This window comes from Stegastes partitus, unplaced genomic scaffold (assembly GCF_000690725.1).
Source record: "Stegastes partitus isolate 25-593 unplaced genomic scaffold, Stegastes_partitus-1.0.2 Scaffold130, whole genome shotgun sequence".
In the NCBI taxonomy this organism is placed as follows: Eukaryota; Metazoa; Chordata; class Actinopteri; family Pomacentridae; genus Stegastes; species Stegastes partitus.
In genome coordinates, this window is record NW_007577861.1 from 126969 (window position 1) to 144807 (window position 17839).

The following is a 17839-nucleotide window of genomic DNA, read 5'->3' on the forward strand; positions in this document are numbered from 1 at the left end:
GGCTCCGGTGGCCTGATGGTTCGCACAGCACTGCAGTGTCAAAAGGTCTGATGGGAAAAGGGCTAAAGGGAGCCACATGTGCCTCTGCAGAGTCGGCTAGAAACACATAAAAGCAGCGGTGTAAAGTAACTAAGTACATTTACTCAAGGGCTGCACAGAAGTATCCTTTTGAGGGGCTTGTACTTGAGTGTTTCCATTTTTTCGGCACTTCATACTTGCTCTCATCTCCAGGAAAATACTGTATTCAACAGCTTTAGTTACTTTTAGGATGAATATTTTTACCAATGGATACATTTTTTAAAAATACAACACATTGTTAAAGATTAAACAGTTCTTAGCAACCTCTTTGGTGTCCAACATCTTACAAAAAGGCAGTTTTTAGAGTCTGAGTTGTTAGCAGCTCCACCAGATAGTCATTTATTTTATTAAATGCTCAAATGATCCAATATCTCAGTGAACAAGATTAAAGATTAGTGATGACCCCTCACATTCATCTCATGTCCCTAAAACTGTAGAGGACCAAACTCTTACTGTAAAAATTTAAAAGCATCCTCCTGTTTCTTATGCATACTTCCATACTTTCATTTACTACACTGGGTATATTTCATGCAGGACCTTTATTTACAGTATAATGAGGTTGTTTTTTTTTAACATGGCTGTATTGGTAGTTTTACTTTAACAAAGGATCTGAATACCTCTTCCCCCACAAACCATTTCACCTGCCATATGCTGAAATGCAACGTAGCGCAGCTGTTAAACACCTGGATATATACTACACTCTAAATACTCCCACAGTTTGCATGATAAGGTATCATTCATTCCTAAAAGAATTTTGCATCAGATGACACAGTCACACCATTACCAATGTTCCCTTTAACACAGGGTTTGTAAGTGATTAACAATGGCTTGATTTAATAGCTTCAAGCAATTTAAAAAAAATTAAAAACTTTTGGGGATGCCACATCGTAAAAAATAAAATAAATAAACCCTTTAAGTACTTGAACGTCTACCTGGACCAAAGCCATTCATTTACAAGTTACTATCAGTGACAGCTCCAGATTTAATGCTCATTAGTGAGCCTTTATTAAAAGATTAGATTGGATTTTATTTTGGGACGTTGCCTTTATGACACCCTGGATCATGTTAAAGTTGTCTTTATAGTTTGGTGTCACAACACGGTGTACCACAACATTTGTAGCTGCACATAACCCGACAACCCAAAACATGTTCTCATTGACAGCTTACAAACAGTCTGTAAAGTATTTACTAAGCCTTGAGAAATTAGCTACACTTTTAAAAGATGACTTATTCAGAAGTGCCACTCCGTTTGTTCACTTCCTTTCAACATGACATGAAGCTGTTTTGTCATTTATTTTCTTTTGGCTTGTGATTTATTTCCACCTGTTGCAGACTGACCTGCCGTCATTAACGCTCCACGCCTGCCACCAGCTTCAGTTTACACTTTTTTTTTTTTTTTCCCCACTCCTCTCCCTGGAATTTTCCTTTGTATGGCGCACTTGCACACACTCAGGTGATTTCCGCATGAGTGACTTTGGGAGGAGAGTGGCCAAAGTTCCAGGTCCAAAGTCAACCAACAGCCACAGTCTTAAAGATGAAGGACCCTATCAGCACCTGCACTGTGAGTACTTCTTTTTTTTAAAAATGAGGGCAGTGTTTGTTGTCAAAATACTGCAGAGTAACGCATAGGATATGCAGATAATATGCCAGACAGATCACACAACTATCACAATCACAACTAGCTTTGCAGTGGCTTGCTTCAGGCGTTAACTGCCCCACGGCACAGTCTCATGGAGTGTTATTCACTGTCTTTCAGTATAACCAGCTCTATCAGAACGTGAAACGATACTCAAAAAATGGGGAATACTTCTGCAAAGAGCTAATGACAGTTTTTCAGCAAAGGTAGGTTCAGTAAGGTTACAGATAAAGAAAACATTTCTGGATTATTTTTCTTTTTAACTGTCACTTGCTGCCGTGCTTCTCGTCCACATAGGGCTGAGCTGGAGCTTACTTACGCCAAAGGCCTGCAAAAACTCGCTGGCAAACTCATCAGGGCCTCCAAAGGAATGTCAAACAAGTAAGAGACCCAGTGCAGGATTTTTTAATTGGCTCTATCTTTTGTCTCTTTTTGTGTTTAACATGACCTCTCCCTGGGACTAACTGCCATGTGGTGTAGAGAAATAATGGTATCATGGGAGATAACATGCACCCAGCAAGTTAGATGTGATCAAAACACAGGCAGGTGTCAGACTAATTAGCCCAAAGCTCTAACCTTTTCATGCTGGCTCCCCCACTTAGTTCCACCTACAGCGCCTGGTGTCATGTGTCAGATGAGATGTACTCAAGAGCAGACGCCCACAGGTAGTTTTCAACCTGAGTTCACCTCATACCTGAGCCCGTCCACACGTTTCAAACAAAAATAACGCCAGGGCGATTCGGAGGGTACATCTGGTGCGATTTCATTCTCACTCTCATTTCAGATCTTTAGGAAACGCATTTCAGCAAGAAGCAATTCTGGAAATACGACAAGTCCTAGACGAGCACAACAAGAGGAAGAGGCCTGTGTGTGACTTCTTCTTTCTCTCTGTATCTGTAACGTCTCTGTTCTAGCTTGCAGTCATATCATAATGCGTCTCTAACCCTCCTCTGCTTTCTGATAGCTTGACAGCGCCATTGAAAGAAATGGAAAACTTGTTACTGCTAACTGGAGTGAACAGCTCAAGGTAGGGAATCATCATGTCACAAATATATATAACGAGATAAGAATCAGCTGTGGTGGAGCTGCTGGATTCTAAATCCATAAAAGGCTTGTGTGGCTGTAAGATAATGAGTCACATATAGTGAGGGCCTTACAGGGCTGCATTATAGACACCTGCATAATGCATTACAACGCATGCATAATGCATTGTCAGGGTTGATATGAGCTTTAATAATGCATCGCACTGTGTTAAATCAGTTACAAGCCATTAGAAGTTTGGACGCAACACTCTGAGGGATTTTAATAGTTACGAATTTTATCATTTTTGACGACACATTACAGAGGTGGGTGTAGCCGTGGAGGTATTATGGCCAGTCATAACCGTTCTGCCTGCACGCTGTGGTGACAGAAAGCGTCTAATGTCCACTTGACTTTATAGCCTGTCATGCAGAATGGGTGGATTTACACTGAGTCACTGATGTTATGATCAAACCTAAAAGGGCTTTTGGTTTGTTGCTATGAACCACTGCGCAGTTATGAGGCCAGTTATGTTGGTTGTTGGATGGAAAATGTTGAGCGAAATAGCGTCAGCAACAAGTACACATAAAGCTCAGTTTGATATTAGATAAAGAAACCGAATGAATTAAAAGATAAACAAAACGTTACAGATTTTTACTAATTCTATAAACCAATAAATATTAGATTTATGAAGGAGTTCATATCCACTGCTTTGATGACCTTTAAATATTGTTTTTGTATGTAGCTGACTGTGCATCATTCTCCTTTTAAAAATATCTCAGTCTTTGTTTCTTCAAAAACACCGCACAAGAAAAAAAAACTTTACAAGAAAACAAGTTGAACATTATATTTTCAATCAGATTAACCCTTGTTCACCCACAGCATAACAAAGTGCTGAATGCAATGTTACTTATCAGTTTAATGTTCTTATGTTATCAATATTCTCATGTGATTTCTTGTGTTCCTTACGTTTTAAAACAGATAAAAAAGAAATTAGTTGGACTGACCAGAGAACACGAGGCCCTGTTCAACTTTGTGGAAAACAACAGACAAATCTGCACTGAGAAAGAAAAACAAAAGGTACAAGACATGGTTACCAAACGACTGTGTTTCCATCACTGCATGCGTTTTTGTGATCTGGGAGAGAACGGTTGCTGGAAAAGCTGCCAGCAGAGTCGCTAATGATTTTCTTTTCCACCGTTCTTGACTGCAGATGCTTAACAGGCTGACTAAGTCAGCAGAGATGCAGACGCGGGTGGATGAGGAGTACTTTAACATCAACATGGAGGGTCAACAGATGAGACTAAAGTGGGAAAACACGTTGAAAACCTGCTACCAGGTGGGGAAAAATGCTTCGTCATTTTACTCAAATTTAGCTGTTCACTCTTATCGAGAGTGGCTTTTTTGAGTCCTGCTCAAGGGCATCTCATTTGTGATAGGAGTGGAACCAGTGAGTGGCAGAAAAGAAAAGCTCTGGGTCAGTTTAACACCCAGATCGTGTGTGTTGACATTCAGTCATTCTGCAACTTATTTCATGCCGTATTATCTGAGACACACACATTATCCAGCGTGCAGCAAGGAACAGCAGCACAAGGAGAAATGAGGAAAGAGCCTTGTTCAAGGACACGTCAGCAGGACACGAGGCTGGTGGCTCAAACACATGATCCTTCAGTTAATGTGCAGTCGTTCCAGACGCGATGACCTCATTTCCCTCAGCGCTTTCATGTTAAAGTTACCTCAGGGTTAAAAGACAATCATCCAACAAGTGGAGATGTGTTAGGTGCTCCACAGAGTTAACGACACGACCTGGAGTCTCTCTAATTAGCATCCCGGCTTTCTTCCTTTTGTTTCAGATCATACAGGAGCTGGAGAAACAGCGGATCGAAGTTCTGTGCAACATTTTGGGCAGATACAACCTCCACATGTCCGGCTGCGGGCAGACCCTCAAGCATGTAAGACACCCTGACCTCCGATCACCCGAACACGGTGAATCGCTTTCAGGATGTGATTACCTATCTGCACCCCCTCCTTCTGCTGCTTCTAGGGTCAAAAACAGATAGAGCAGGCGGTGCAGCGGGTGGACGTGGATAAAGACATACAAAAGCTGCTGGAGGAAAACAGCATCCCAGCACAAGACAACAAAGCAGAGTTTTTGATGGCTGATTATTTTGTAAGTCTCTTTTTTTTGCTGTAGGAATCTGCTGTTACATTTTGAAGAGAGGGTTTTTCTTTCTGCAGGCCACAGACTCATTCAGTCAGTCACCCATTAAAAGACAAACCCAGTCATCTCTGCAGGGGGCTTCTTTCTGATGAGAGTGTACACCGCAGATACCAGAATCTGCTCGTAATGTTTCAACAGGACCTGACATGAAGCCTGCACTGTGTGTCTATTGTTTTAGTGCACATATTATTATACTGTACATTTTAAAATAAGGTAGCTATCTGGTGCTGCTCAGATCTTTCTTAGCAAATCTGATGGTTCTGATTTAATGAAATGTAGAGAAATACACATGAATGCAGCGCAACAGCAACAAAAGGATTCGATTTAAAATTTCCACAAAGTACTCTTGGCCCAATCAAATCCACGACACAGAGACCTTGCAGCTTTTTTTTTTACACATTCACTATCAATGGCGGGACCCTGATAGATGTGATGTGATAAATCCCTGTTGTCTGTGTTCAGGAGGAAGACAGCAAATCACTGATGGGCAAAGACAGAAGAAGAGACGCCATCAAGCTCAAACTCCAGCGTCTGGAGGACACCATCGCCAAAACAAAGAAAGACTGCGAGGGCAAGTTCATGTAATTTAAAGAATGAATGGCCGGTCCCTGAGTAAGGTCGTTGGTTTTGTCATTGAAATTTTGAAATCTTGTTACAGGAATTGAAAAGCTGATAAAAACATACTCTGAAAATCCATCTTTTTCCAACCAAAAGAACCTTGAGGAAACCGAACAGCAGCTCGACGAGGTAAATGCTGCGCAGTGAATGGATAAATGACGGATATTTGCGTTAAGCTGATGGTAAATCAGATTCGCTCAAGTGATGGTTAATGTCGTTTGTTACCTATAGAGCACTCTAAAACTGGATCTACTCGAGGCCACTCACTACAAACTCTCTGTATCACTGTCTGAATTAGACGGAAAGCCCAAGTCACTCCACCGATTCAGTAGCAGCATTTTGAAATGGAAAGATAAGGTAAGACGAATGAGTCACCTTCACAACAGACTGTATTATGTGGTAGCTTATTAGTTTGCATGGAAGCTTTTGTGACCGCAGTTACTGGCATGAATCCTTTGAATTAATGGAAACTATTGAGGTGGGGGAAAAAAGAACACATCAGCACCGAAAGCAGAAACAACCAGAATGTTGGTGGACATATGACGCATGAAAAAAGGACAGTGTAAAAAAAAAAAAAAAGCATCTTCTAAAAGTACTTTTTATTTGATTAGTGTATGATAGCTTCATTAAGAAAGCTCCCTGTGACGCGTGATTTTAGATACAGAGCAAAAAACAGATAATTCCATCTTCACAAACCTTCAGAAAACCCACTTTTCCATCGTCTACCTGAGACAATACCAAAGTTATCTCTATTTTTTGTCATTTCTACTGAGTCAAATCCATTCAGCTTCAGTTTGATTGATATTATCTCAAGCAAACAACAAAAAAAAAATATGTTTTCTGATAATCTAGAAAAATGGAGTTATCTGTTTCTGCAAATGAACTCTTCACGTATTAGCTCAAGAACCACTTTATCCACAACAATCTTTGAAATGTGTTTTTCTGATCTAATTTTAAAGTAGATTTCACAATAGACTATTACACAAAGGTGAGTAATTTTCTATACAAGACATAGTGCTTGGGGGACTCCATCTCTTTGATTCGGTCTGCATTTGTACCATTACACTTTAGCTGGGCCTTTCAAATATTTATCCATTTACACTTTTCTGGCCACTCGCTCACTCTTCTTAACACACGCTCAATCAGTGTTGTAGCCAGTTTAGATGTATGCTGTATGTTGTATGTGTCTGTGAGGCACTTGGAGGCAAGGGGTACCTACACACACCTGCACACAGGTAGCAATAAGGAACAAACAGGCAGGAAAAGGCAGAAAAAGGGAAACACAGGCAAGCAGGGGAGGCAAGGGAAGCCACACAAAGCCACAACCATGCAACCCTGAATGGCTGAAAGCGTATAATAGGACTTTTTGTATATGAGCATAGGAGCCAGTTGGCACCCAACCTCGCACACGGCTGTTTTAAAAGATGCAAAAGACACGAAAAAAAACATGTCTACACACAACAACAAGAGGGAAAAACCCCCAAAAAACCCCAAAAGGCACATTTTTGTCGAGAGAGAGCCCCGACACACAGTATGTAGCATTAATCAGTGCTTCAGGGTGGTGGGATGTGTGCCCTCTGCAATAAGTCCATCATAGCTGGCAGTGTTTCTATGTTTCTTTTCTTCCTAAACTTTTCTAAAGATAAATAATGTCGACCTTTTCTGCCCAAGGACTGTGAGCACAGCGTCGTTCAGCTGACTCGTCCAGTCAAACTCAGGAGGACGCCATTCAGGTCCCGACAGTCGCTGAGAGCGTCCATCATTTACAAAGGACCGGCTCAGTTTGGAGCACAGCAGTCTGTGGAGCCTCCACCAAATGTCACTGACCAGGAAACCTCCACAGCTGCCACACAGGAAACTGTAGCAGTGGAGTGTGACAGCACCGTTAACGGAGCGCTGCCTCACACAGACAACGACGACGACAAAGGACAAGGTATGTACAGAGCACTAGCACTACGATTTATTTTATAAATCTGGAAATGCATCATGAAATTAAAACAATGAAAAATATCGAGCAGACCAAACAACACCAGAGCTGTGCAGTATAGGAAAATGCAAGGCCCTGTACGACTTCACACCTGAACACGACGATGAGTTGACTCTGAAAGAAGGTAAGTGGTGACTCAACTGCAGCTTATTTATACCAACAGTAAAGACTGATAACTGATCAAGCTGATTTGTTTCACAGGAGATCTTCTAGATATTTATTCAAAGGAAGAAAACGGTTGGTGGTTTGGCACTCTTAATGGACAGACAGGCCATTTCCCTTCAACCTATGTGGAAGAGCTGCCTGTTTTAGACAGCGTTAAATCATCTGACGCCTGACTGACTCGACTGATTAACAGCAGAAATGCAAAACTCACTGTGATTCAAGAAGATTCCTAAATTCTGCAGTGCTGACACTGCACACACACACACAAAAGAAAATACTTCTATGTATACACCAACAATGTCATTCAATTTAATGCATCTGCTGACAATCAGGATCTGTGATTCTATTTTTTGCTGTGCTCTTGTTACTTGCTCTAAGGATTTATCCACTAAACTTTTATACCCAAATAATTATTTACATTATTTATACTGCAATGTGTACAGACAAACTCGGCTACTGAGAATATTTTAAAAATGCATACTTTATTACATCAATGTGACTGACAGGAAAATGAAACTGTTCTTTGATATCCCTACCATCTGTAAAATGAGTAACGATGACAAAAAAAAAATAAAACTGTTTACATCAATATGTGAGTGATCAGATATTTATTTTTCAGGATTTTAGTGGATGAACAAAAACAGTGACGTCCTTTCATTATGTACAAAAGAAAACATGCTCTCTGAAGGAAGGACTTTGGGGTTTAAAATAATACAAAACATGCAGTTTCCACTAATCTGTAACATGACCGAGCTTTCTCTCATTAATAAGACGGGACACTTGTTAATTATTGCCTACAGAAGTGTATTTGAAATTCAGATCCAGGAGTCCTAACAAGGCAGCTGATGATATATTTACAGACCTGTAATCCCCCTCTGATGACTCTCCATGTAATCCCTCTTGCTTTCATTAGTCCACATTGTAGTGAGAACTTCACTGCATGGTTTTTTTAGCAGCGTGCCTGAGAGATAAACTCCTTTCTGACGTTTGCCAGGAATGCGGATAAATTATTGGTCTCCTGAAGCCGGCTCTCCAAGACTGACAGACACTCGAGGGCAGGGTCACTAGACACAACTGTGAAAATTCAGGGCTTGGGTAAATATTATGGAACGCATTTATAAGGCTTGCTTCAAGATAACAATGATTAAAATGTTAATTACTATCAACAAACACAATGAAAAGACCAAAATCTGGGCTTTAATCATGGATCAATAATTCGATCTCACATGCTGTTATCAGGCTAGAATAATCCAGTTTCTTCTTATCCAGCTAAATTGCTTCTTTGAGGATTGAATTGTTAATTCTGGATGCTGAATCCTGCGTTAGTTAAAGTTAAGGCGTGCTTTGATGCTCCTGGCACAGGGAATATTGAATCTGTGCAGGGAATAAACCAGAGGATTATGAAGGCACTCTGCAACAAAGCTTGCTGCCCCGTGTCAGAGAGTTCTGTCTCAGTGGCAGGTCATGGCTCCTCTAACATACATCTAACAGCACCCAAGGATGGATGAGAAGAAATATTTGGATCATTCCGTCAAGGCCTGCTATGACTCAGGAGTATTAATACAACTGAACATCTACAGAAAAAGCTAATATTGGCAGTTGGAGAAGGCAGAAGACCTGGAGCAGTCTGCTAGGACAGAATCAAACAGACGTACTACAAAACACTAGATTTATGATCCCTAAATTCTTGTCTTTGCCATTTTAGGTTGTTTTATTAAAACTCATCACAAATCAAACATATCTGTTGGCCTAAATATGTGGCTTTGGTTGCACATGCACGGCTTTTTAAAAGGACGTTGTTTGTGTTGGTCTTCCCAAAGCATTTGTGCCAGAAAAAAATACATGTATGGTTCGATATTAGTGAGTTAGACTAAACTACAACCTTCTGGTATTAACTGTGTGTAACTTACTCTGGTATGATCCGTTTTCTTTAATCCCCATTGTGACAACATAAGCACTGTCCTGATTTGAAGGGCTGATGTTCCGGAAAACAAACTGCAACTTTTTACCTTTAAAACGACAACAAACATGTTCGGTAAATTTTCAAGTAATCGTTCTTTTACCTGAAGTCAGAACCAGGAGCGTGTTCCAGGAAGCAGGTTTTACAAATTCTGAAATTAACACTTTAAACTCTCATTTGACAAACATTAGCAGAGAAATTCTGTTAAAATATGAGAAAAGCTGATCAGCGTTTGTTCAGTCAAGTCTGTTCCATCTGAGTTCAGAGAGTGGTGAATCAAAAAAAGGCCAACACTGATGGATCTGATATTACAATTCACCATGGCAACAGGCTAATACACAGCAGAGCCTCAATGTTAATCTACTGGAGGTAAAAAAAAAATTGTGTGACTGCCAGTTCCATTCAGTGTACTTCACCTATTTATCAGACTTAAATCTCCTTCATGCATGATAAAGTAATGGAAGCCTAATTTTTGTTGCAACACATTTTGCACTGCATTTCTTTAGCTGTAACCTGATGCAGATGCTAGAGGAAGAAGATTAGATCAACACGATAAAGCATACGTTTATTTATAGAACTATAAGCTGTGACCTTTTAAGATGCTTTCAAGAACTGAAAAAGTGTGGGATTTTAAACCAAGCAAACATCTGATGTCTATTTACATTGTAATATTCAACAGCATTTATTGACTGTTTAACAAATTACATGCAGCCAGTATTCCAAACTTTACTTTTAACCCAAGTTTAGTTCAGTTTTAGAGTATTTTCAGCTGCACTGCAATCATCCTCACTCAACATAATCTCCAATATAGCAAACTGTGACTAAAAATGTTCCACCAATCACAACATAGGAAGTGATTATTCATAGATCAGTGTTTCAACCCAATTGCAGCGTCAAACTCTGTGCAGAGTTTGAATGTAAGAACAGAGATCACAGTATCTCTTATTCCACTGATAACTGACTGGTCATAAAAAAGGTAACTTCAGTTCACGCAGGGTGCAGATAAAAACTAATATCCAACTGGGATTTTGATCTTCTTTAGAAATGTAAGCCTTGAAAATTAATGCCCTCTCATATGCGCATTGAAATGAATTGTGTGTTTAAGGAAATGAGACAGCGTGTCAGACGGTTTCTTCAAACTTGGTAATTGGAATGGAGAGAAAGAAAGAGGTTCTGCTGAATAAAACCAGGCAGTGAGTAAGTTAGGTTCACCACATTAACTAACCCAGAGAGGTAAAGTCATCTACACTCCCTTCCGCTCACTACGCCCGACCAACAAAAACCGCCTGATACAACCACCACAACAGGGCCGGAGGTCGATAGCTAGACTCTTCTCCTCTGTGGTTCCGGTGGTGGAACAAGTTACCAAACTCTGTTCAATCTGCTGACTCACTCTCAGTCTTAAAGAAAAGACTAAAGACCCAGCTCATCACTGAACACCTTTGTACTTGACAGACTGAAAACAAACAAGAAAACAAACAAAGAAAAAAAAATGACCTCCCACACAGCCTGCTATTGGCATCAACACCCTATCACACTAGAATTTGTTCTATGGTACTTATCCAGATTGTTTTCTCCTGACTAGATCCTTGCTTGTGTTGTATCTGCTCTCAGATGTCCGTTGCTTTGGACAGATGTGTTTTCTAAATGAAATTGTAGAATAGTAATTGTAGAATCTATTTCTAAAGGTGAAAACTTTCCCTTGTCAGGGTGAACAAACTCAAGAGTTTTCATTAAATGTAATTTCTGGAATACATACCAGGGCCTTTTTTGCTGTTTTGAATATATTTACTGTTATGCATATTACAAAGATGTAGGAGTTTCTTCTTTCTTTTCTTCTCTAACCTGGTATACCCTCTCCCCTTGTACAACAGCCCGTGCTCATGTAATAGTACTTGTCCTAAGCGCAATAGCCTCGACATTGTTGAACTCTGAGCGGTAAAACGATTATTTCTGACTAAACCACTTCGGTTTTTTCCATGCTGGTGTTGTCACAAACAGCATATGACTGAACCACCGTAATAATACAATACAGTGCTACAACAAGCCCAATTTTTGCGTCTCTGCTCTTGATCATATTTGCTCTGGTTTTTGGCATTGAAAACCACATAAGATGAAATTCCTACAAACACAAACAAGGATGCGAGTGTATTTCTTATTAGAGTAAAAGCCTACCAGCTTCTGGCAAAAGTTATGCCAAGAAAGAAAACGTTCTGAGCACTACCAGATTGCAACTTGGAAAACCCCAATGATAATTTCTATTAATGTATAAAAACAGTAATGGGCATTATATGCAGGAGGACTAAAGAAATATACGTGTTTGGCATACCTTTGTCCTGTTCAGTTTTGCCAAGGATTGTTCGTATCTCCATCCCCAAATGATCCTGAAAGACCCCTCTGGCTTTCTGAAGATTCCTCAGTCTGTCTTTGTTTGCTTTATTTTGAGACTCAATTACTGCAAAGGTGAAAAAAACATAAACAAGCACAGAGGTCAACAGAACTGAAACCAATGTGTGCTGACGTCACAAATGTACTTCTGTCATACACCATCAGTTCAATTTTAAAACATTGTCTTACAGTCTTTCCTCTTGGTTTGTTCTTCTTTAAGTTTCTCAATCTTCTGGATGATGTCCTCTTTCTGCATCTCCTTCTCCTGAATCTCAGTTATCATTCCAGATATGACATGCCGTTTCTCCTTCAATGACGCATTTTTTTGTTCCAAGTCTGGGGGGGATAAAGATTTCATCAGTCCAAGTTCATCCTAACACAACACAATGCAGCTGCCTGGCATCTATCTTATCACCAAAGTGCTGAAACAAGAGTACAGATGGTAACAGTGATGGTGTGTGGCATTTACACATAAACGGAGCTACAACTGAGTGGCATGGCACACATGTTAAGTACAGATGTAATTCTGTGTGGCCTATCGCAGAAACGTACCTTTTTTGAACGTCTGTATTGTCTCAAACAGCATCTCATCGTCCTTACACTTTTTAAAACATGTATCTGCATAAAAGAAAAAAACATCAATAAATAACCATCCGATCAGTTAAATCTCGCATTGAGAACAACTGCAGACTAAACCTAAACTGTATATGATCTATAATCCACTTGGTCCTCCTTCCTGATTTGTTGGGCCATATTCTATGTGATAAAATATTCCCAAAATGCAACCACACCAGTTCAGGAGTTTTTGCATACACCATGTTACAACCTTAAACATGCTAAATACACCACTGATGGCAGGTTTTCTTAATTTTAATTACCCAATTAACAGTAAGGGCTGAAAAATGTTGTGGTTCTGAAAGAGGCCCACTGCTCAACTTAGAAAAAGTTCAATATTATGCATTAACATACTACAAGGACAAGTGGAATAGGCAAGGTAACAGGAGAAAAAGTCTTTATTGCAAGCTTCAGCAATCACTCCACATTTGAAAGATTTAACCAGCTTGGTTAAAAAAAAAAAATTAGGGTTCACTAGGGAAATATACGGACATAGAATATTTGAAACTTACCAAGTGCTGACTTCACAAACTGTCTGTGGGACTGGGACAACTCGACAGTCGTGTCAATTATGTTGGCGTACGTTTCAAGCTGTTTGTTGTGGATCTGCTCCATTGTACTGGTGAACTTGTCACTCATGTTTGGGTCAGTAATGGACATCATGATGTTCTGATATCAATCTGTGACAACAACAGCAGACAGCACCATGTTTACTGCATGCACTTTAAAAAAAAAAAAAGAAGACATTTAGCAGAGCACTTTCAATATTTTTTGACAACAGGTTGTTGCTGTTAAGGTTACTGGTCTATTCTAGTTAAATATTTGTGTTTCATAACCAAAAACAATCTTTAAGGAAACAAAAAGTTAAGGCTGGAGTTGAGAAACCAAATACAAAAGGGTATTTCTTTCAGCAAAAGAACCCAAAATGGCCCAAAGCAGATGATATGCATCCCACTAACTACATTTCTTGTAACCAAATAACTGTGACCAAAAAATATTTGCAGTTTATTGCGTAATCAGGCATGAAATTTAGGAGGATGTAGAACTGTAACAGTGCTTCCAATGTCTGTGTAGATTATCAGTCATGCAGGTCTTGGTGATCCTAGGAGCACCAGTAAAAAACAACTGGATTTCTCTTTCAGGTTGTTGCAAACAAAGAGAAATCCAGTTTCTTTTAACTGAACCTCCTAGGATTATTATTTTACAGGGTTAAGGCTGTATGCGTTTGATCTGTCTAATACTCTTGTTTAGACTGTACAACAAGAGGACTTGCAGATGGGTTTGAACTGTTTAAAGCCCTTCGTACGTTGACGTAGCTAATTTGAAACGACCATATATGTTAAGTTTGGATTGAAGACTAATGTACGATACAGAGCGATGTACTGTCCCTTTACAAAACTACAAGTAACTGGTACTAATGTGGTAAAAGCCTAAACAGCGACACTAGTTGTCTTTAATCTGTAAGCTCTGCGCTAGCAACATTAGCATGCTAAGGCTAACGTTAGCGTATAGTTAGCCGTAAGTTAGCTTAGTTAAAAAGTCCGTTACTTAGGCAGCAAATTAAACCAACTGACTTCTTTACAGCTGAAAATCGGTCTTGCTGGTTAGTTTAAGGTTGTATTTAATACTCACATGTGTAAAATTGCAGCCGGTGGACAACTCGTCTTGCTATTAATTCGGTCGTTATTTTCAAAAATCCGCGGTCTGTACACAGGGAGGCGGGCACTGAACAGGAAATGACGTATATTATCTTACTTCCGTATACAAGTCGGTTTAATAACGTTTTTGTTGTTTTTTTTTTTGTTTGCTTGTTTTTTAAATCTATATTTACATCTTAGAGGAGCTGTGTTTCCAATGTGTGTTTTCTTCCTATATTTTAAATAATATTATTAATTTGTTAATTTCTGCAACATGTTAAAGTACAGCCAGGATCAACTTAATGCTCTCATGGTGGAACACTTCTGCTTTTGTTGCAGCTTTATTCCACCTTGTGGTCAATTTGAGGAACTTCAGAAAGTTCTCAACGAAAGTGCTCAACAGCATCCAGCACAAACCCTGCACAGTGAAATGATGTTATTGCCAATATTGTGCATGCAAGTTCTCAATTGAGAGATTTCTACAGTTTTAACATGGGAAGAAAACCTATTAGTTCTAGATGCACTCAGTGAACTCTGCTTTGGATGCCAGATGGGCTGTGTTTTTCAGTTACAGTATTATGGGAAGCCCATTTTGTTGCTACGCTCACTGAGAATGAGAATATTAATGAGGCTGAAAGGATCCAGGGGGTTACGTGGGTCTCTTTTCGTGTGTTCAATGGCTAATATTTAACAATCGTAAAAGCAATGTTCTGTGAAACATCTAATGGCTACGCAGTCAGGATGTAAACAGTTTTGTAACATGTCTTAAAATGCTGAGCTCTCATAGCTTGGGAACACATTATTTGATTCCTTATGGGTTCAATCTGAAGATCTTGCAGTTGTTGCCATGGCTTTGTTGAATGATTTATGGTGTCAGGTTGAGATATAAAGCGATCGTGCTGCTTTGACTGGAGCTGTAGAAGCAGTTGTGCATACAGAACGGGAACCAGATGGATTTCGTCTACAGCTTTGGTGTGCTGGTTATACAGCACCTGCAGTCGAACTACCAGGAATATCATGACTTCCTCAACTTCATGTCAACAGTGGGGGACCCTCGCAATATTTTCTCAGTTTATTTCCCCCTCTGGTTCCATCTCAGTCATAATGTTGGCACCAAGATGATATGGGTGGCTGTCATTGGAGACTGGTTTAATCTCATTTTCAAATGGTAAGGAAACTCTGAGGATCACATTTTATCTTCATTTTGAACACTTATAGACTTGAGCATGTTCTTTTCTAGGATTCTGTTTGGACAGCGGCCTTATTGGTGGGTGCAAGAAACTCAGTTCTACCACAATGACTCAATACCTCATTTGGAGCAGTTTCACATAACATGTGAAACAGGGCCAGGTTAGTGTGTATTCAGTGCATTTTAGCCAATTAAAGCAGTGCAAACAGTGCCAAACAGCCTCTTTGATGTTTCTTTGTGTAGGTAGTCCATCTGGTCATGCCATGGGCTCATCGTGTGTGTGGTATGTGATGATCACCTCTGCTCTACATTTTGCTCGACCCTCCAGTGTCTCGTCTGTCTGGAATTTTCAAAGGTGAGAATCTATACTGTGTCTAGACAATACAGCGAGTAGTTCCCTTGATACCGATCCGGTCTGAATATTTGTATTCCATCAGGTTTCGTCTTCTGAGGTCCTGCTTGTGGATGGCCTTTTGGGTCATTCAGATAAGTGTTTGCATCTCAAGGGTTTTCATCGCAACACATTTCCCACATCAGGTCATCCTGGGTCTTTTCACTGGTATGTTCCACTCTGCTGTTACATACTTTATTTTTCATGTACTGTTGTGTTTCATGTTAGAGTTAATCATCTATTGTTTTGTTTTTTTTCTTCAATGTGTAGGTATGCTGGTTGCTGAGGTGTTGGATCACATCCCCTCAGTCTACAATGCAAGCTTGAAAGTGTATCTGCAGGCCAATGTTTTTCTTTTATCTTTGGCCGTTTGCTTCTACCTGCTGCTCAGACTGATGGGCACCGATCCTCTGTGGTCAGTCGCTAAAGCAAAGAAATGGTGTGCTAACCCAGACTGGATCCACCTGGACACCACACCGTTTGCTGGTCTGGTAAGAAACCTGGGAGCCCTGTTCGGTCTCGGCCTGGCGCTGAACTCTGAGATGTTCGTTCAGAGCTGTAAGGGCAAGAATGGCTACAAAACCGCATTTAAACTGATGTGTGTGACTGCAACTCTCACATTTCTGCAGCTGTATGATTTTATCAAAATGCCAACTCACACCGAGGCGCTGTTTTACATTCTGTCATTTTGCAAAAGTGCTTCAATACCTCTTGGTGTGGTCGCTGTCATCCCTTACTGTGTTCATTTGCTGATCAGAGACGAGGAGCGGAAGCTGGCTTAGATTAAAGAGGAACTGTGAAGCTCAGTAAAGTGTTTCAGACACTTTCTCATTAACATTACAGGATATCACATGGTCCTGTTGGCAGAGAAGCAAGTACATGTCACTTGTTACAGTCATTTACACTCACGGCACAATCTCTCATAAGCACTGAAACTGCAATAACATGACTGTGTTCAAATAGTAAATATGTCTGTATTTTGTTTAGATTGAACATAAAGTATGGCGTGTGTTGTGCCTGAGTTCCTGTTCTTTTATGTTGTTTGTTTTATATTTACTGTATAACTAACTCTATGTGTGTATATGTGAAATGCTGTTTGGAATTCATAGATTTCTTAATAAAGATTTTTTTTTGAAAATGGTTCACACCGACTACATTAACTGGAAGATGCTTTGCCCAGAGCTGTTTCTGTTTTTCCCACAAATACACATTGGGAGACATTTAGGCTTCATCAGCTATATAGCTCAAGGATGTTTTGAGAGATTAATGGCCACAAGACGTTTTCTGAAGGAGGTTCACTGTGATAAGGAATAAATATTAAATTGAAATAAATAAATGAGTTTGTTTGCTCCAGACAATGCCCAAAGCAAGGTCATACCTGACATTTAAACGCAAACTTCATTCTGTCATAACAATCAGCGTTTACATTCTCCATATGTACAGTATAGGAACTGAAAAGATAGATCATTTTATTTTATTATTATTTTTTATGAAATATTTTTTATTTATTTTAGAAATTACAGGTACAGGCATCAGAACATAAAACAATATATTTCCCACAAATGTCAAGGTATTAAGGATGATCAGCGTAATAGATGACCATGCATACCCATATGAGACACAAACATACATACAAGCAAGCATGCAGATGGCGTACAATACAGATGTAGAAGGCTTTGTGCAAAATCAAAACTCAAGGGGCAGCAGAGACATTAGCCAGGTAGTGGCAAACTAAAAGTGAATGTGCCCAGAGATTTCAGTCCATGCTAGTCCATATAGACCCCTCCGCAAAGCACGGGCCCCCTCCTCTCCAATATAGTCCAGAAAAGGATTCTGAAAAATTTAAATGAATTGTCTTTCAGCCAGAAGCTTATTGCTTCAAGAGAGGCAAGGTCCATAATGTTCCTGATCCGATACAAAATCCAAAGTGAAGT

General features: G+C 39.8%; 3 protein-coding genes across 3 annotated transcripts; 2 read left to right on the forward strand and 1 right to left on the reverse strand.

Moving 5' to 3' along the window:
• Positions 1 to 1542: 1542 nt before the first annotated feature.
• On the forward strand, positions 1543 to 8314 carry nostrin (nitric oxide synthase trafficking). Its single transcript, XM_008278674.1, is given in 17 exon segments — positions 1543 to 1605; positions 1607 to 1639; positions 1835 to 1920; positions 2012 to 2095; positions 2317 to 2379; positions 2499 to 2580; positions 2679 to 2741; positions 3716 to 3814; positions 3948 to 4073; positions 4588 to 4686; positions 4779 to 4904; positions 5418 to 5526; positions 5614 to 5702; positions 5805 to 5930; positions 7245 to 7506; positions 7592 to 7684; positions 7762 to 8314. Coding segments are annotated over 17 exon segments (1740 nt in total). The 3' UTR covers positions 7899 to 8314.
• Positions 8187 to 14398, reverse strand: spc25 (SPC25 component of NDC80 kinetochore complex). The gene is made up of 7 exons (XM_008278673.1): positions 14321 to 14398; positions 13201 to 13368; positions 12626 to 12691; positions 12263 to 12409; positions 12015 to 12140; positions 9636 to 9734; positions 8187 to 8799 (listed from the first exon to the last, which is right to left on the reverse strand). The coding sequence occupies exons 2-7, from the start codon at positions 13349 to 13351 to the stop codon at positions 8675 to 8677; spliced, it is 714 nt and encodes a 237-aa protein (XP_008276895.1). The 5' UTR covers positions 13352 to 13368; positions 14321 to 14398; the 3' UTR covers positions 8187 to 8674.
• An 877-nt stretch (positions 14399 to 15275) lies between these two features.
• Positions 15276 to 16687, forward strand: LOC103355033 (glucose-6-phosphatase 2). The gene is made up of 5 exons (XM_008278676.1): positions 15276 to 15493; positions 15566 to 15675; positions 15758 to 15869; positions 15952 to 16073; positions 16176 to 16687. Exons 1-5 carry the CDS (start codon positions 15276 to 15278, stop codon positions 16685 to 16687), a joined length of 1074 nt encoding a protein of 357 aa, XP_008276898.1.
• Positions 16688 to 17839: the final 1152 nt, after the last annotated feature.